Source organism: Copadichromis virginalis, linkage group LG2 (assembly GCF_057382275.1).
Source record: "Copadichromis virginalis isolate Kocher_CV1m ecotype Utaka linkage group LG2, C_Virginalis_male_GT1.1, whole genome shotgun sequence".
Taxonomy (NCBI): Eukaryota; Metazoa; Chordata; class Actinopteri; order Cichliformes; family Cichlidae; genus Copadichromis; species Copadichromis virginalis.
Window position 1 is genome coordinate 35,243,411 of NC_140619.1, and position 21,196 is coordinate 35,264,606.

At 39.7% G+C, this 21,196-nt stretch overlaps 1 protein-coding gene across 2 annotated transcripts in view; it reads left to right on the top strand.

The window, feature by feature from the left end:
* The window catches only part of fgf13a (fibroblast growth factor 13a), a 97,743-nt gene that overhangs the window by 44,576 nt on the left and 31,971 nt on the right, over positions 1-21,196 (top strand). The window contains exon 3 of one of the 2 annotated variants that reach the window (XM_085432662.1): positions 3,731-3,898. The exons of the other annotated variant lie outside the window; for it this stretch is intronic. Coding sequence (XP_085288788.1) covers positions 3,731-3,898 — 168 coding nt within the window. The remainder of the gene's footprint in view (positions 1-3,730; positions 3,899-21,196) is intronic. 2 annotated transcript variants of the gene reach the window in all.

The following is a 21,196-nucleotide window of genomic DNA, read 5'->3' on the forward strand; positions in this document are numbered from 1 at the left end:
GAAAGAGTCTATGTTTAGTTTTCTTGTGAAGAATACAAAGCAAACATGGGACAGGGAGAAAACTGCTAAAAGATGGAGCGAATATTTGAATATTCTCTTGACTGACTCCTTTCTGGCATTGTTTTGTGTTGCTATTTGAATCAGTCTGAGCTACTTATTTATATGAAAAGTTACCGGTATATATAAATATATTTTTTGCTGAGTTGAACTACTGGAGAAAGGTTATCTGAGAGCATCAAAGAGGAGCAAACATGCCGCTGAGTTGTGCAGGACACAATTTATGTGATAACTGATTGTTCCAGGTGTGGAAAATTGAATATATGCTCTGCGTATCTATCTATTAAATATGTGAGGAGACACATACTGTGCCAAGCAAGGGACGTTCTGTACTAACTTTAGAGTTTATGGTCATTGTTTAGGACTCTGGTCTTGCTAAAAGGTTGTTTATTTAGTCCAATAAGCTGGCTTTTTCCACTGTGATTGGAGTCTTGGTGTAACTATTATCAAGTCATAATTCCTCTGTTACAATTATATATATATATATATATATATATATATATATATATATATATATATATATATATATATATATATATATATATAAAACACCCAGCACGCCCCTGCGGGCAGTTTATCCTTCAAGCTCCTGTCCTCTACCAGAGGCCTGGGAGCTTGAGGAGGGAAACGAGGAACCATCATGGAAGGACAGGCCCCTGCACGGTATGTACCACCGGCAGATAGAGGAGGTGGCTGATATCCAGAAATCCTACCAGTGGCTGGACAAAGCTGGACTGAAAGACAGCACAGAGGCACTAATCATGGCAGCACAAGAACAAGCTCTGAGTACAAGATCCATAGAGGCTGGGGTCTATCACACCAGGCAAGACCCCAGGTGCAGGCTGTGTAAAGATGCCCCAGAGACAATCCAGCACATAACAGCAGGATGCAAGATGCTAGCAGGCAAGGCATACATGGAACGCCATAACCAAGTGGCCGGCATAGTGTACAGGAACATCTGTGCCGAGTATAACCTGGAAGTCCCGAGGTCAAAATGGGAGATGCCCCCAAGGGTGGTGGAGAATGACCGAGCTAAGATCCTGTGGGACTTCCAGATACAGACGGACAAAATGGTGGTGGCTAACCAACCGGACATAGTGGTGGTAGACAAACAGAAGAAGACGGCCGTAGTGATCGATGTAGCGGTTCCGAATGACAGCAATATCAGGAAGAAGGAACACGAGAAGCTGGAGAAATACCAAGGGCTCAGAGAAGAGCTCGAGAGGATGTGGAGGGTGAAGGTAACGGTGGTCCCCGTGGTAATCGGAGCACTAGGTGCGGTGACTCCCAAGCTAGGCGAGTGGCTCCAGCAGATCCCGGGAATAACATCGGAGATCTCTGTCCAGAAGAGCGCAGTCCTGGGAACAGCTAAGATACTGCGCAGGACCCTCAAGCTCCCAGGCCTCTGGTAGAGGACCCGAGCTTGAAGGATAAACCGCCCGCAGGGGCGTGCTGGGTGTTTTTTTTTATATATATAATTTTAATAATAACAATTATAATTATTAACATTAACAACAACAATCTTAATCATAGTCATAATGTTGCCTAAGTTGGATTTTTGAACTATAATCACACACTGATTGCCATTTGCTGATAGACATATTGCTCCTATACAGAGTCCACTGTTTCCATTAAACCCCACCATAATCAACAGTTCAGGAAAGTCAAACAATTTATGAGTACATTAATAACAATACAGCACACTCTGAAAACATTTTAGTGACTAAAAGTGAAGATGCTTTAGGACATTTAAAAAAAAATCTAGCTTATATTTAACTTTTCTTTTCCAAGTGACTTCAAACAAAGTATAAAAATATGAGTTAAAAGAATGAGTGAGTGAGAATAAACTCAAATTAATATTTTATGGACCCACCCATGATCTTTAAAGTAGTAAAGTCCATGTACACCTGCATAGTTTTTACTTGGAAGGTTGGTTGTTCTTCAGCATCATAAAGAACTTGCAACAGCTTTCTTTGGCTGTAAGGGCATTGGGTGCCTCGTGTTGATTCTTGTAACCACAGATGTCTATGACGTTCAGGGCTCTGACTCCTTTTCCTTTTTTAGTCTAGCTATATGTTTGGGATTGTTGATTTGTTGCTGGTGTGCAGCACATAGACTAGATGAAGAACATTTTATCTCTACAACACAGTGTTCAGTAACTTATAGGTTATCTTGAAGACTAGTTAAAAACATTAAGTAAGGCCATGTGCTGCTTATATACTTTTTCATGCTGTTTGTTTTTTAATCTTAGAGTTTGGAAGTCATAGTGGATTGCACACTGCTCTGTCAGGATTTCCTCCATATGGTTACAACATATCAAGGTCAATAAATGACAGGTATAATATTAAACAGTCAAAACAAGAGTACAAGATGTTTTTTCAAGATATGTGTGAGGTGTGTATGTACCTTGACATACTAGGTGTTAAAGTACAGTGCATCCACATCAATGTGTGCTGAGGGTCTGTGTACGTGTTTGTACATCTGAGTTTGTATTTATCAATTCATGGATTAGCCCTCTGGATGAGGCTGACTGAAGTTTACATGCAATACAAAAAGATTTAATATCAGATCATCAGTTGAATGTGAGGGAAAATGAGTCATGAGTTATATGTAAAACCTTGGAATTATTCATAATGTCATTTTTCTGCAAATGGAAGATAATTATGTTGGTCACACATGTCATAGATGAACAGGGTATTACTCCTATTTGTGGTTCAGTGGAGGCAGATGATTAATGGCCTTCTCTTTTGTCATTTTCATTTAATAATAAGTGTGTCAGAGAGAGGCATGACACTGAAATCCATTAGGATAAAAAGATACAATTTATTTGGACTGGTTTGCTTGTAGCTAATCCATCAACAGAGAGAAAATAGGTCAATGATTAAAGCCCATGCATTGTGCCTGAAAGAGGACGGATGCATTAGGCCCAGTCCAGACCGAATCAGAAACACAAGGATCTTCACAAGACCCCAGAAATCCTATAGAGACATGCAGAGTCAAGTTATAAAAACTCTCCTTAATGTCACTTGTCCCAAGCATGATTTCATGAAAGCAAATGTGGCCACCCAGTGTGATCTGGGGGGTTGTGCATGGCCTTGCATTTGCTTGCCTACTCAAAATAAATGGGGTGGATATGTTGTCAGAAAGGGGCCTTAAGATTCTGGGATGCTTGCTTCATATATACTGTAGCAGACTGCACGTTTGCCTGCTTTGGCTTGTCCACAACTTAATATTATTCTCCCAACCCCAATCACCTCATTTAAGTGCTGGTCCAGTGCCTGCTAAAAACCTGCCATAACACTGAGTTTGAACATTGAACTGTTCTTGGTCCCCTTATCTTTTCTTTGTGTTATTTTAACACTTTTCCTTTTCAGAGACTAAGGATATATATAACACAACCCCCACTGTTGTTTATTTGTCTGTCTGTTATTTGAGTTATTTTTGTGATCTTAGTGTTCTTTATCTGAGCCTGTCTATTTCTTTCTTATTCTCTTTTATCCTCCTGTACTCTCTCTCCCTGCTCTGCCTGTCAGTATGCATTTTAGTACCGTTATTTAATGCTGTTGCTGTTGCTAATGCCTTTTTATTTGCTTGTGTTTTTGCTGTTGTTGTTGTTTTCTTTTGTTTTTATGTGGTTTCTAACCCCAGTTCATTCTGTTATGGCACACCGCAGTCCAGGATGACGCTGCCCCAGGTACCCAGGAGTACATTATGTTACGGCAGGATTCCATCCACTCTGCGGATATAAGGAGTAAAGGGTCCCCCTTTCGTGCTAAGTGTCACGAAATCTTCTGCTGCCCACTGAAGCAAGTCGCCCACAAAGAGAACGCAGAACCCGAAGGTTTGTTTGCACCCCTCCTTGTTTTGATTTGCTGATGCTCCTCGCTTCTTTCGGCCACTCTCATCTCACCCCCTCTTCATATTCTGTCCCTCCAAACGAAGTTTTTTTTCAAAATTTCTGTTCCATTTTTAGAGAGCATCTGGTGCGCTTCTGCATGTGTGTGTTTGTGCACGAAGGCGTGCGTGCAAGTGTGCGTGTTGGGCATATTAGACGACCCAGTGCTGAGGGGATATTCGCTAGCAGAGAACTTGTAGGACGGCGTCTCTCCCTGGGCCTCGTCCAGTTTAGTGCGTGTTTGTGTGAGCGTATGTGTGTCTGCCTGCATACCCGTTATGTTGGACTGAGGAGCATAGCATCTGTAGCTCCTGTCCACCCCTCCCTACCCCAAACCATTAACTCGGTCATTGCCACCCTGAGGCGCATGCACAGACCAAAACAAAGTGCAAAAAGAAAAGGGGTTATAGATGGAGGCAGCTGCTGCCCTAATGAGTTCAATGACTAGGCGATTTCAGTATGTGCTTCCACTTAAACTGGCCCAATAAAGCAAAACAAAACAACACAAGGCTGTGAAGATTATGTTTCATATCCATGACTAAAGAGTGATCTACTCATCCACAGACTGTCAAGTCAGCAAACCCCTCCTCCCTCTCCTTCCTTCCCGTGTTTCCTATGCTTCTGCCTGTGGTTCAGTGGTCTTGGTTTTTGCAGCCTACCATTGCTTCCTTCCTTCTCTCCCTGCCTAACATTATTTTGTTTTACATTTCCTCCATGTTTCATTTTCCTGCTTCAATACTTGCTGTATGCAGCTATGGGGAGAAAATATACCTGCATATAGTACAAGTACGCAGAATTTGTTAAGAGAAGTCCATGTATAAGAAAAATAAAAAACAAAATAAAAACTTTCTGCTCCTAGCATGTCACTGCACCTTGCTCTTTCTGGCATTCAGGTTCTTTGGCTACCTCATTTATCATTCAACCTTCTGTATGGTATTACGATTGTAGAAATTGCTTTCCTTTACAGACATCGTGATTGGTAAGAGATGAACTCTCTCACACATGTTGTCTACAGTGTGCTGGTCTATATTCTGCTGTATTTAAATGTCATGTTTGGCACAGAGTTTCTGGACCTGTCATATTAGTTGACCTGTTGATAACGTTCTCTTTACTCACTGAAGGACTTGCACACACGTTCTTATCCTTGTGAGGAAAGAAAGTGAGGGTGAGAGAGATAAAGTAGTGGTATACTAACAGAGGTCTGGCTGGAGAATTACAGATGTATTATTCAGTTTGTCTGCAGCTCCAGTTGGACGTGACTGAATTTACAAAGGAAGGAGGGGAGACTACAGCTCTTACGTAAGCTGTTCATGAGGATGTCATTTATGCTGATGCATGATGTGAATGGAAACTGTGTTATTAAACTGATCTATGGAACAGGCCGTGTAGACAGATACACAGATTATAAAGAATATGTAATTGTCTCCTGAAAATCTTTGCAAAAGCACAAACTCCCACATTAAGAAACAAAACAAAAATGTTTTATATTTTTTGGTAGAATGGCAACAAATTAGCTTTTACATTCGTTGAAAAGACGGCATTTAATGTAAGTTTATGCGTTCTGAGAAATCTGGGCAAGAAAGTCAGTCCCGTCACACTGTTACCATGGCAACAGCATTTCAACTGCTTTGTGTTGCTTATTAATGATTTTCATGGACTCTAGCTTCTAGAATACTTAGCTCTGTGTCTAACAGACTTTGTAAGTCACAGTGGACAGCAGCCCAGGCTGTTGCAGTTTGTTACATTTTTCCCTCTATGGTTAAACTACATCAGTGACAGTAAATAAAAACTATCACAATAAGTAGTAAAAACAAGACTTCTTTTGTGCCAGCAGGAGTAGATTGTTGAACTGTGAACAGTGACACTTGCTTTGAAGAAGTATGAACAGCAAGATCCATTAATTACCTAGGCTTTAAGAAAGTCAATCCAATTCCTCTGATGCATATCCCAGAACTACACTGAAGTGGCTGAAGTGGGACCAGTATATTAGCTTTACACGTCCAGAGACATGTGTGACATTCTCAGGCCTGTGTGGGTCGCCTGCTGTCAAAGAGTTTGTTCTCTGTATTATCCAAACTCTCCTTGACTCAGTCTGTGTAACCATCTTTTTCTCTTTATACTCAAATCATTGTTTTCTGCTTCTGTTTTTCTCTTTAGCTCTGTTCTGTGTCTCCACAGTAGAAACAAAAGATGGTGCCTGAGGAGCAGATCTGTGTAAATATCCATCCATAATTCAAAGTACTGCAAGACTTTGTCTTTATAGTTTGAGGCTATATGATATATACACAGACAGACAACTTTCTAAGGCAATCTGGGAAGTAAAGTGCTTAAATCATATATATATAGTATTTGCGTGTGACATACTTAATAAGCTGTAGAAGTATTTCCAGCTGAATTATGCTTTCCTGTCCATTTCAGACACAAGATGTTCTTTCACATTGGCTGACTTTAAATTGCAGGAGTTTTAAAATGCTAACTGACGTAGAAATGTGACTGTGTTGCAGAAAGAAATGTCACATGCTGTCACTTTTGAGATACCCATTTCACAAACTTGTCTTTATCATATGTATCCCTGTCTCTTGTTCTCTTTTTCTGTCTCTCACACACATAGACATTTTAGGTGTCACACATATTCGCATTCAAATGCACACGAGGAACTTGAATAAGTTATGGTATAGATGAATAATGTTTTTAAATTGTGGTTATTGGGAGAGTCCTTCTAAATCAATTTTTAGACGAAGTGATGAGGGACAATATCCACAGTCCTTGTTCTCTCAAAAAGCTTAGTCATTGTCAACTTATAGACTTATACCTATACACAACTTTTAGCCAAAGAATTACGTAAGAAAACCTAATTTTTCTAGGATTTTCTCTTTGTGTTTGTGCAAATTGTTTCTTTTTTAATTATAATGGGCACAGAGTCACCCACAAAGAACCTTACACAGAAAGCAAGGCTGCCACTGGTGCCATTCTGTAAAAGCTGTAGCCATGCTGGATACAAAGAGTAACTGCCTGTTTGTAGTCGCAGATTTCCATCCCGTTAGGCCTTTTATTTTCATTCTTTTCACAACAGCTTGATATCTTGAACCAATCACAGCTGTCGCTGAACTTGTAATGCTGACACATTGGGGACCAGGACCTGTGCAACATTTATGCTACTACCTAATGTGTTTCTACTGTACTGACAAATATTTAATCTGCTGCCAAGGAAATGAAAACAGAAATGCCAGAGGAGTAAGTAGTAGCACCATTTATTTCCCACTTATGCATGATGGTGAATCACCACAAAGTTGCAATTACATTTCAGGGGGTTACTTTTGCTGCTGATAATAGCACAGTCTGTTGGGGGATCCCACTGCGGCCTGCACATTACTGCAATATCAACAAGACCAAACATGCAACCATTAGATGCACTCATTCCACAGTAGCAGCTTGTCTAATTTTCTCTCTGTCCTTTGCAGTCTGTCTTTCCGCATAAAGGCAATAATTCCAAGTTGATGCATAAATAGACTATGCATGAATAAATCATGTGTATGATAATGCGATTTGGTACCTGGAGAGCGCAGGGTAGCAGAAAAGCGTCAGTGTCATATCAGCACTGCATGCTCTTCTGCATTTACCTAACCTCTCTGATCATATGTAAGGGGAGAAATTTGTATTTTGAATTTTATGAAAGTCCTACTGTGTACTTTTAGTCTTATGTTTCTCTTATGTGCTTTTAGCCTTATCCAGATGTAAGTACAACTGCTATACAAACTTCAATTTTTTAGTCATTTTGATCAGACAATAAAAAGAGTGCAAATTAAAGCCACTCAAGAGTTGTTATGCAGAGGCCTCCTACTGGTAGGACATGCCTGAAACGCATTTAGTAAGATGCTCCAATCACCTTAATTTGCTCGTTTTGATGTGGAGGAGCAGTGGCTCTACTCTAAACCTCACCCGAATGACCAAGCTCCTTGCCCTCTCTGTAATGGGCCCAAATAGGGTCTGCTTGTGTCATGAACTAAATATGACATCATCACAGCCCCGTCATAAATTATAATGGTATCGAGGGTACACCAGAGTTGTTACAGTTTTCTCCTAAATGATAGGCAATAAAACCAAACCTCTACATCAGCAGTGGTATACCAATAAAAGACGTGAAACGAAGGAAACGAACACATCATGAACACATCTCTTCTTCATCTTATCTTTTCTACTTGCAGTAGGATTTCCCTCTGTATAATCTGAACATTTATGAGATTCTGCATTGACATTATTAGAATTTTATTTTTAAAAACTTACATAATTGTGGTCACCAAGCTAGCTGTGTCATGGTTGAACGTCTGGTGTCTTGGTGCAGCCACAACAACCTGGTGCTGAATGCCCAGAAGACAGTGGAGATTATTGTGGACTTCAGGAAGCACACAGCCCCACTCCCCATCCTCACCTCCTCCATCACCGTGTGGTACGCTGGAGCCACTATCAGGGACAAACAGAGACTGCAGCGTGTTGTGCGCTCTGCTGAGAAGGTGATTGGCTGCAGACTCCCATCTCTGCAGGACCTGTACACCTCCAGGACACTGCGGCGTGCAGCCCGGATCTCAGCTGACCCTTCTCACCCTGGACACAGTCTGTTTGACCTGCTCCCCTCAGGCAGGAGGCTCCGGTCCATTCGCACCAGAACCTCTCGCCACAAGAACAGTTTCTTCCCCTCTGCTGTTGGACACATGAACAATAACCACATGATTGTCCCCGCCACTAACACATGACCCTACGCTGTGTAACTGCATCATTTCATGTTTGGCACTGATCACCACCTGCACTCATGTATATATCTTTCTACGTAGCACTCATAATTCTTATTCTCATGTATATATCCCATGTATATCTCATGCACATATCTTTCTTTCTACATAGCACTTTAATTCTTATTGTCTGCACTGAAGCACCGCAGCAATTTCCTAATGTTGTAAACCTCAACATCTGGCAATAAACCCATTCTGTACAACGTTACAAAAATCGAGAAGTTCATGACCAGCCGAAATACGCCTAAGCAGAGCTTGCACCAGCATATGTGATGTTACTTTTGGCATATGCCACCATAACGGTGGGTATAATGGGCCCGCAGTCAAGCCACCCACTTCATGCCTTGTGTTGCATACAAACAGTGATATCATCACAGTTGTGTACCAGAGGGATTAATAATGTTTCTCTGATTCTGATTCAGAATGATAGGTATTGCCACTTACAGAGGTGGCAAAAGTACAGACTTTCTTTTCTTAACTACAAGTACAGATATTATTGTTAAAATATACTCCAGTAATAGAGGAAACTTCTTTACTCAAGTTAAAGTAAAAAAGTACCAGCTCTGAAATGTACTCAAAGTAAGAAAGAAAAAAGTAGCCCCTAGTAACCGTTTTTGAACCTTGTGCTATATCCATCCATCCATCCATCCATCTTCTTCCACTTAACCGAGGCCGGGTCGCGGGGGCAGCAGCCTAAGCATAGAAGCCCAGACCTCCCTCTCCCCAGCCACCTCCTCCAGCTTATCCGGGGGAACACCAAGGCGTTCCCAGGCCAGCCGAAAGATATAATCTCTCCAGCGTGTCTTGGGTCTGCCCCGGGGCCTCCTCCCGGTGGGACATGCCCCGAACACTTCGCCCAGGACACATCCTTGTCAAATGCCCGAACCACCTCAGCTGGCTCCTTTCGATGTGGAGCAGCAGCAGCTCTACTCTGAGCCCCTCCTGGATGGCCGAACTTCTCACCCTATCTCTAAGGGAGAGGCCAGCCACCCTTCGGAGGAAGCTCATTTCTGCCGCTTGTATCCGCGATCTCGTTCTTTCGGTCACTACCCACAGCTTGTGGCCATAGGTGAGGGTAGGGACGTAGATCGACCGGTAAATTGAGAGCTTCGCTTTTACACCCAGCTCCCTCTTCACCACGACGGACCGGTGCAGCGTCCGCATTACTGCAGCCGCAGCACCAATCCGTCTGTCGATCTCCGGCTCCCTTCTCCCATCACTCGCGAACAAGACCCCGAGATACTTGAACTCCTCCACTTGGGGCAGGAACTCATCCCCGACCCGGAGTGGGCACTCCACTCTTTTCCGGCTGGGAGACTTGAATGCTCACGTGGGTAACGACAGTGAGACCATGTGCTATATTAATGTAATAATAAAATATTATTAGTGTATGAGAATACAAATATTATTCTAATCTAAATTCGGATTCTAATCTGTTATGTAGGTCACATGCAGTAAAAGGTAATTTAAAAAAAACAAACTTTTTTCTTTTGCCTCCACACCTAAACAGTAAAATGAGAACAGCCAGGGTTTCAGCAGATTGGGGGAATGCTAGGATCTGTGTAGTGGCTCAGCATAGGGAAAAGAATTACAATTCACAGTCATTTCTAATGTGAGCCTCACTAGGTTTTCTTAGTGCACAGGATCAGCTGAACGGCTGCTCTTTGTGGATTTACACAACTGAATTTAACAAGATGTACGCAGATGTTTCAGTGCCATCATGGCTGATTTCCATCCTCTACACTGACAGTATGGTCTTTATACTATCTTTATACTAGACCATAAACAGCTGGTATAAAGTTGAAATTCAGCGAATTAATCTAAGCACTCTCATCTTAAATGCAAATTCATCTCCACTACACTTGATATAACCTAAATGTGACTCTGAGAACCACAGCCACTGTGCACCAGTCACACACAGTTCTTTAAAGCAAGCAAACCTGTTTATTCTGCACAAATCTAACCAGAATTTTCATGCAACATTTAAAAAACATTTAGTATACTTAGTTTAATTTGCAGGATGTCTCACAAAATGAAAATATATAATATATTAGACCACATCATACATAGATAGATACATCTGAGCAAAATGATGACATTACATGCAAGCTTTGAATTTGCAGTTTATCAAGTGTCCCTGAGTGATCCTTATCTTTAAATAAAACCTCTCTTCTTCCTCTCCTGTCCCGTCTGTCTCCCAGCGTCTTTCTCCATCTCTGAGTGAAGTTCTCTTTCTTTTCTCTCCCTAGAAAATACAGTAGCTGGACTTTTAGCTAGCAACACACTGTGTGACAAACTGCACAAACAGCTTATGTGTTTGCTGATGTTTGTTGAGCTGATAGAACTGTTGAATATAAAATTACCTGACACTTTAAAAAAATGTTGCTCACTTGATATTTCCTCTCCTTCTGTAGAGCTAGCTAGATGCTGAAGTACCGCAAACACAACTTACGGGCACCTCTACTCCTTCCTGCCCACTTTAACGCTATAAATGATACTGTTCAACCAAAAGTAACGGGCCTGTTCTGAAAATGTAAGGAGTAGAAAGTACAGATATTTGTTTTAAAATGTAGGAAGTAAAAGTAAAAAGTTGCCAGAAAAATATATACTCAAGTAAAGTACCGATACTTAAAAATTCTACTAAGTACAGTAGTACTTCCCATTCTGGCCACTTAGACAAAACCTCCACATCACCTGTGGTATACGAGGAGAAGTCAAAACCAAAGTGTGCTTTCAAGGTCAGTTTGAGGACTTCAGCATCACCTAAATATTATAATTAAACTTTCTAGTAAGAGAAAATTTGTGCCTTAGAATAAATTTCTACTTTTTCCAGGACAAATGCAATTACCTTTCTCTTTGCAATTATCTGATGAATATTTCTCACTTTGTAAGTCTGATAAAACTTTTATTCTACGTGGATAAAATAGTTACATTCGTCTTTCTATGAGTCCAGAGAGGTGTCATTGGGGTTTCAACCACATATGCTGGTATAGATTGACTAGTAAATTAACAGCCTATGTTTCACACTCAGCTCTATCTTCACCACAGCAGACTGGTACAGTGACGCCTCACCAATCTACATGCGACCCTCAAACATGAACAAGACCCAGAGATACTTAAATTCCACCATTTGGGGCAGCAACTCACTCCTAACCCATAGCTGGTGCTCCACACTTTTTTTGGGCTGAGAACCATGGCCTTAGACTTAAATCTTACAGACATACAAACCTAGAAATAAAATGGTCACATTTATGTTTTTACTCTCCAAATGGGTTTCAAAGTCATATACGTAAAAATAGTACGTATGTTCATGGAAATGTTTCTCTGATTTTGGCAGAAATATTAATGTTGCATTAATTTCTGGCACCTTTGAAGCTTAAGCTGAAAGCATAAACAATCAGCAGGAGCGGGAGTTCATTGCAACATTAACAAGAAATTACTCAGGAGACCAATGCAGAAAAGTCAAGTTGCCAGGCTTATTACATTCCATCATTGTCTATTTAATTAACATTTCTCTCTCCCCTGCACGCCTCAGTTTCTCTCCTCATGGCAATATCCACACAGAGTGAAATAAGACAGCAAATAACCGGGGCCATTCTGTTTAGAGATACAGTAAATTGCTTTGACATGAGTGGATATACAGTTCAGTACACAGTTTAAATATACATCATGTCATATAGTTAATCAAAATTTGTGCTGTGCATGCAACGGGAGGAGATGCATGTCACCCACAACCTCCCTTACAAACAGAAACTCTATTAAATAAATTAGAAACGTCTAAGGCTAGATTTAAATCAAACAGAGTATGTGATAACTATAGGGCACACATCAAATGGAACACTGTACATTATATGTACAGTAGCATTTCAGCAAAGCTGCTCCCTGTTGATTGCAGAGAATTCTAACAGAGACTAGAAGAAAAAGTGGATAAGAGAAACATACTTTTGTGAGAAAAGGCTTTATTTTAGTCAGTATATGATATTTTTTTTCATATTGTGTAAATTAAAGTGAGGTTTGGCAAATAAAAGATGCTAAATCGTAATTAATTGACAAATACTAGTTGTTTATTTCATGCAGTCCAAGGACAGCAGAAACGGTCTGTTTTAATTTCTCACATCTGTTTATTGCCCGGCACACATTAGTTGGTCTAATGAAGTCAGTAGTTCCCATCACTGCCTGACTTCTTCACCCAGCTTGACACTAATATCCCAGCTTATGTCATTAATGGACTTTGTTTTATTCACTAAAGTTCATGTTTGACTACAATCTGAGTCTAAACCACACACTAGAGGAGTCACGTTAAAGTAACTGTGACACAAGCAGTGTGTACATCTTTCTCAGAGTAAACAAGCATTAAGCTATTTAATGGGGGCAATGAGGCACGCTGCTGAGTCAGCACCACATTAATGAGAAGCGAGCAAATTAGCTTCTGACAGCTGCCAGGATGGAGATTACAGATATACACAAATTAGTGTCACTTATTGGAGAGAAGGAGATGTTCAGTGGATGTAATATATTAACAGTTCAAAAACATTCTGTTTTTAAGTAGTATAACAGGCTGCTTCTGTGATGCTGTTGTGACCTTATCTACAACTACAACTGAAAAACTGTGCCTCTATACGACACAAGTTCATTCTCTTCCTTCTTGTATTGGTAAACATTGCACTTTATACAGATCATCGCTTCTTCAGTTTACAGTGCCTTGCTATGCTAATAATATATATTTAAAAACTGGCAGTTGGTGATTTGTGAATTAAAAAATAAGTTGCTCTTGCCAAAACAAACAGTGCAGGGGTCGATTTTCTTAATGCGCCTTAAATTGTTTTCCTTTTCCTTTTTTTTTTTTTTTTTTTAGATAATTATGAGAAAATAAGCTATAACAGTTTGAGAGCCTTGCATCTTTGAAAGCGTTGTTGTTATTGATAGCAGCTGAGATTAAATTTAAATCCCACATTGGAATCTGAAGCAAAATACTCAAATGGACAATACATATATTCTAAATGGAGCCTGGATGGAAATCGTGTTTTTTTGTTCTTTTTTTTTTGCTTTTATTTTACAATTTTTCTGCCACTACATAATAACCTCAAACAATACCAGTCAAAATCAATACACTGCACACTATACTGTATTTGGTCCTCTGCCAGCACTGCAGCATGGCACTGCTAGTTATTCAACAGCTTGTTCCCCTTGCCAAGTCATAGCACAGGCATTCACTGGTAGAGACTGCCCAACCGTCCTTATTGTGTCCATTTTTTCTTTGTGTTTACTCTTAGAGCTAAAACAAAAGTTAAATTACCCGTATCCTCCTAGATGTGAGACAAAAAACAAAAAATTAGTGTTTAAACCTTCTCCTTTTACCTACAGTTGTAGCTTTTTTCTTTTTTCTTTTTGCACCCACAGTAACAAGTTCAATAATTTTCTGTGGTGTTATTTAGCCCTCATTGACTCTGGCTTCAGCAAGTTTTTCTACATTCTATTATTGGTATGTAGAAATTATATACAGTAAATTATAAACGTTAGCTGTAGTTTTATATATAGTTAGTTACTGTTGTAACTGCAAAACAAAAACAAATTACACTCATAACATGAGTACATTAGTACTACAATCGCAACTTAAATCACATCTGCACCATGATCGCTTGAGAGGGATAAGGAGAGAAAGCGGATGTGTTGAGGGTGACCCCATGCTGTGGGATGTCATTATTTTCTTGGTAATAGAGCATATCCCCATGCCATCACGGGAAAGAATGCCAGGCTGCAGTATTCATGTGACAGTAACATGCATTAACCTGCCTCCAGATTTAATTGCTCATTAACTGAATGTGCCAGATTGTCCAGATTGTTCCAACCCCTTTTAACCTTTGATTTCAAGTGTCTGATAACCAAATGTGCTTTTTTTCAGCATGTTATTTAATATTATGTTTATATGCTTAAAAATATGCATATAAACATATATGTTTTAAAGGTCTAGTATTAGACAGGTTTTACTGCTGAGTTCAGACACTCAGCTGAATACTGAATAATAACTAAATAAACTGAGGTTGGATGCTTTTTCTTTCTGAAGGATCTGATCGGTATTTACAGAGTGAAATCATTTTAAAATATATTTATCAGAAATCATCAGTTGTGGCAAACTGATGACTGTCAAAAAAAGTGTGATTACCATTAAAGACACTAAAAGCTCCTAAGACCTTCTGATCTAATCTAATCTGCAGAAGCACTACACTACAAGTGCTGAAACATTGCAACAGCTGAGACTGAAAGAACAATAGACAAGTAGAGACGGTTGGAGGGTCATCTTGGGAGCTGGCGGGGTTATGTAAAACCCTTGAGTGTTTACTCTCAGGGGTACCAAGTAATGTGCCAGCTTGCCATCCAAGTCTAATATTGGGTAAGATTCATACAGACACCCAATTGTTCCCATCATGTCGCCTGCCATCCCCCTAAGATGACTTGGCAATTCCGTTGAGGCAGACAAAACCAGATTAAGGACTAGAAAAGTTTTGCTGTCCTTCACATACAGAGGGTGTACTATGTGTAGTGATATTGCCAAATGTTGCAGAAAAGTTGGTGCTGTAAGCTGACGTTTAAGAACATTTAATCAAAAGGGATTATAGGGAACTGAGACTTAAGCATTTAATGCAACCCCCATTTCACAATTTCTTTTGTTGTATTTTGGGGTGCTGCACAAATCTGAGACAGGTTGTTTGTTTACCTTCTTTTCAGTGGAGTTTATGTCTGGAAAGTGTTTAGAGCATTCCACAGTTGACATTTTAATTCCAAGTCAGCACAGTGTAGATATGACTATCTCCTCCAGAGTTTTGAGGAACCAGCTGTAGTTTAAAAAAAAAAGGCTTAAATTGTCAAATCATCGATTTAATCATGATACTGCATCAAACTGGGTGTTCACATTGGTATCCTAGACTTGTAGATATCTATAGATTTAGTGGTTGCATGCTACTTCAGGTTTAAGATGTTCAGTGCTTCTTAATTATGTGGTGTGTCTTTATAAAATAAACTCAGAAATGTAGGTAACTTGAAGGCCTTGCTATACAAACCAGTAGCCTTCAACATGTTTCAGCAGAGTGTAGTGCTCCTATGTCATTCAAGCTTGTCACCCCCCCCCCCCCCCCCCCCCCCCCCCCCATTGCTCCTACATACAAGCACATAACCTCTGTCAGGTATCTTACATCAGTATGCTGTGAAGTCATTATTGAAGCCTGAAATCTAATTTTCCAGTAGGCATGTAAGTCACCAAGAGGGACAGGTCAGTGCATTGGACTGAATAAACAGCAGCACAGAGATGTTGAATCTCTTTGGATGTGCTTAACCTCAGCTGTCAAATGCTGATCAAATAATGCAGGATTCAGATGTGCATGCAAATACATATGTGCAGACATCAAAGACAGACTGGTCAACCAAGCTTTGTCTTGCTGAGGCAACCCAGTGCAGACTTCTGCCATATCCCCCCAAAGCCTTCTCCGAGCCTTAGTGCATTCTGCTGTTGCTTCATTGACCCGCCAGCTGCATTTTGCCTTACCTCCCCCTGCTCCCAGAACCACATACAGCACAGCATCTGCCTCCCAGGATTTCTACAATTGTTTTGCAAGCTGTGTTGCACACAAGTTGAGCCCTCCCATCCAGCATCTACAGTACAAACAGTACCAGTTTTTAGAATTACAAAAAAGGAAAGAAGGAAATGTTAAAACTTAGTACCGTTTTACCTTCCATTATTCAACTAGAATCCATCCACTTTTGTTTACTATTTGCAGAGGGCTTAGTCATTCATCGTATGTGAATGAGGTTAATAAAGATTCTGTGCTCCTCCACTAATAATAGCTTACATTACTTTTTGTTAATGCAGGAAGTGGGACATGACCTCACCACTCTCTCACCGCCTGTTTTTTCTGTATCTGAACAGGAGTAGCAAAAGCTGTAACTGTTTGCATTAACGCAGGTTGGTAGTACATTGATAAATATCCAATCGGCTAGTTTTTTTGTGTACAAGTGGGCACTGTTTGCAGCCAAATCAACTGAGAGGCACCGCTCGTGTATTGTAATAACATGAGTGCTTCTTCTGTGTATGATGAATAGTAGGTATGATGAGTGTACGCTTTGCTTGTCCCTATTGATGTGTGTGAGTAGGATGTCACAGGCCACAGAATGATGTAATGGGTAGCAATCACATAGACAGTGAGGCAGTCCATCAGCAGCACTGAACATCACACATAAACCATCACCACATCAGGCCAGTCCAACAAAACATCCCTTCCCTAATCTGCTACGACTGCCAAAGCGTTGGTTAATATGTTATAATCTCCTGATGTTATCTCCTCAGTTGCAAACACACACATTGACCCAGGATGATGGTGCATGTCGCAGGTCATGCTAAGATTCTCCAGTGGCCTTTTCCCCATGGTCTGTGCTACAAATATGATTCAGCAGTACTAAGAGACTTCTTATTAATATAAGAGCATGTTGAGTGAAGTCAGGCCAGCATGTCATTGCTACCAAATAGTCTAATTTATAGTTCTTAGAAAACAATACTTTGGGAAAAATTGTGAACAGCTAATTATTAGTGTAGCTTTAGCACACATAAGTTTGTCCTTTATTATTTAACACATTTTTTCTGATTCTTTAGAACAATTCACACTTAAAAAACATGCTATCACCCTTAAATCTGCTTTATTTTGACACTTTTGTTCAGGTTTAAAGGTTGCTAAAAACTCCTTACTTGACCACTCAGCATGTAATGTAAAAAATCTTGTCTGAAGACTTTGGTATGATTCTCCAAATCTAATTCTGTTCTTTGATATATGCCTGCTTTAGACCACAGAGCACCACTGCTGCTTTAGTGTTTTGTTTTGTTCCATCTTTTCTGTGTAGGGTTCCTCCCACCAGTATATGTCAAACACTAGCCCACTGCCATTCATTTTCATTATGCTTACATTGATTTTTCTATGTGCTAACTTCACTAACAGGAATGGGGGTATGGAACTGAAAGCTGAGAGACTCTGTGTTGGATAGGGAACATGACCTATTTACCCACCCACTTCCATCAGTTGACTCATGTCCCCTGTCATGTCATTTTCAGCTTAGTCAATCTGTTCCTTCTAACGCTTTTAAGTAAACTGAAAAAATCCATCCTAATCTGACACCGTGCAATCACACTGGCATGTTCACATACATTCGGATCTTTTGTAAACACTATCATAATTTTAATAATAATTGGGATGCCATATACAGTACAACCACTCATCACTTACTGTATGCACGACAAGAGCCATTCTTTTGATCTTTCCTGTCTATGAACCTTAATGAGGTTTCATGACACGCCACTGCACCGCAGCTTCCCCCCAGGGAAATGAAAAACCAAGACCTTTCATGAGGACATGTATCAGGTGCATTAGAAACCCAGAGTGCGTGGCCAGACTAAATTGAGCTTCATATTGTTCACATCCAGTTCGCTGCACTGCACATTTGACCTCATTGCATAATGTTCAGTTATTCTTGATGCCAGTTAGTGGGGTTTTCTAAGGACAGAGACCTGATTAATGCTAAAAAATCTCCTTGCAGGCAAATTGACAGATAGTGAAATAAAAGAGTTCCTTAATAACTTCTGGAAAAAAAGTGCAAAGAAGGTGGGAGTGTACATTGAAAATGGTATACACAGAGCTGTGAAGGAAGCAAAAGAAAAGAGGGACGTATAAACACAAAACACAGTTACAAAATAAAACTCAAACTTATAAAAACAGAGACAAGTTGCCACAAAATGACAAAGATACAGACAATTATCAGTGTTCTTCCTTATTAAAAAACACAAGACAAGAAAACATTTTTATCTCAAGTAAGAGTTAATCTTTTAATTTACAAATCGCGACACGATATTAGGTGTAAGTGTAGTTTTAGCTTAATCAATAGAAATGTTTTTGCTTTCATCATCTGTTTTTAGACAGAGCCCATCCTTCAAGAAAATAAATGTGTCTAAAGTTAGCAACTCTTAAAAGAAGGAAGCATGACCTTGAGCTCTGCCAGACTCTGAGCTTTTCTTTGTGTCTCCATCAGTAAGCAGACAGTTTAAGCCAGCCGGTGTCTGAGATGATGCTTTTAATCATACTCCATACTCATCCTTGATGTGTCGTACTGGAAAAAAAACTATGTAGGACAACATCACTTCACTTACAGTATTCTGGGACTAAGACTGCTCCTACTTGATGGGGTATAATTAGCATAAAGCTTTTTATACAAACTTTCAGAAACTCTGCAACATACATCCTCGAGTTCTCTATATCCTCTTTCAGACACGCGCTACTCTCTATTGATCGGCTAAAAAACGTCTTGGTTGGTTTCATATCTCAATGAGCACCATGGTCACTGTTCCATAGAAATAGCAGTTAATGATATATTTATGTTCATCCAACATGTAGTATGAAAGCTGTAAATCTCATGCTCTATAAGTCACTTTATGTAATGTGCAATTTTGCTTATTTGGGAAATATCATGTATGTACAGTACGGTGGCTTACCCATCACTTTAGAAGACGAGTGAAGCCACTAATATTGCATATCCCATGTTTGATACCAGATGTCCCTCTTCACTTTGACAGGAGCCCATTTTCAGGGTACTGAAGGGGAGATTAGCTGAAAGAAAATCAAAGTGTTTTAGTCATTTATTTTCTTTCCATCTTCTCGTAGCTGTCTCATCATGATGGATATTGCCCAAGGGCTTCGACTGACTTATCTAGCTATGATTCACCCATGTGACTGTTCAACCATCCGTTTTGGCAAGGGAGCATCTCCTGCACTTGATTCCCTCCTCCAGCTAACTCCTGTTGTGATGCTGGCAAGGACAGATGCTGGACTTTGTTCTGATAACAGGCATTTAGAGACTCCTATTAGTTTTGGCCAGCTAGAAGTATATTCAAGTTGATGCACATCTAAATCATGGTGTATAATCTTTTCTTCCTAGTACCCTGCCTTAAATGGCCAACTGAAAAGCAATGTGGAGTTAAGTATTAATGAAAGAAAAAAAAGACTTAAAAATAATATATGGTATTTTATATTAATCTAAGCCTGTGATTTGCTATGAACTTGGTCCTCCACATTCCTCTGGAGCTAAACTTTATTTCATATAACCTGACCTGAGTGCAGCTTATTAAATGATTATTGTATTATAGCTTTATTTTTGTAAGAACAGTTTCTGCAGTTTTAACATTCACAGTCACATTGCTTAGGACTCCGTGCACAGCAATCTGTCACTGAAGCTTTTAAGAACCTCTCCTTTGCCTCCGGCAGAGTTAGTTATGATTCAGCCATAATTCACGTGGGACCTGAAAACTGCAGGGTCATGCAATGCATGACTCATCTACATACACTGCACAAATATGTGCCAGCGTAAAACATAGATGCTACATTTCAATTTACATTTTTCATACATCCTACTTTTCTGCAAACCTGCTTAGAGCACCTTGAGGGTCAAATAAGGCATGCCAGAGCTGGTTAATGAGTTTTTTTATTGGCATGATTTAACTCTAAGGTCTTCAGGGTCTGTGACTTGGAGATTTTTTAGCAAATCATCAGCAATCATCCTCATCTTTGAAGTCCGAAAAGAAGTAAGGGTAAGAGGACAAGAAAACTGGTAGTCTCTTTAGCTAATCGTTTCATATTTACATATGTGCTGAAATAATGAGGGAACATTTGCCCCATTAGTCATCCAGAGCAGGATGCTGCTATTTCTTACACCATGACAGAGATTTTGCCACATCATTACAGCCTAGGAACCTTTACACACATATTGTACACACATACGCTCAGACTGGAACAGAGGCATGTGCTCACATTTTGAGGCACAATAGGAGCAAAGGTCAGAGAACATGAAAGCCCTGAGTATGCTCTCAGCGAAAGCTGTCACTTGTTAATTTGTCTAAATGTAAATTAACAAGTGACAGCTACAGTCAGAGAAACAGATCCAACAGTGTATTCTTTGTATTATTCTGTGTTTTTTTTTTGTGAAGTATATCAAACATCTGTAAAGGACATGTTATGTCTAAACAAACATATAAACTGTCACACACTGAAGAGGATTTTTAATCGGGACGTATTATACACCTCAAGGTCAGTCATTTTATTTTTAAAAACTTAAGCATTGCATCCTTCCTAATTTGAATGAAAGGCTGTAATTGACTCTAAAAATATAATATTTCTTCTCTACAAATCAGACAACTAAATGAGTTAAACACTCAGTAAAAAGCAGAAAGATGGCCTAATCTCTGTGCTGTTTGTACCATCACAATGGCAGCATTTGTTATATTCAATAGTTAACATAAGTTAAATACTTAATTAAATAACATCACAAATATCAATGTCATATTATTTGAAAATCACAATTACAATCTTTGTCTAATTTTATTCCTCACGTTTAGCTGCAAATTTTCAGAATGCAAATAAACATCTAAATG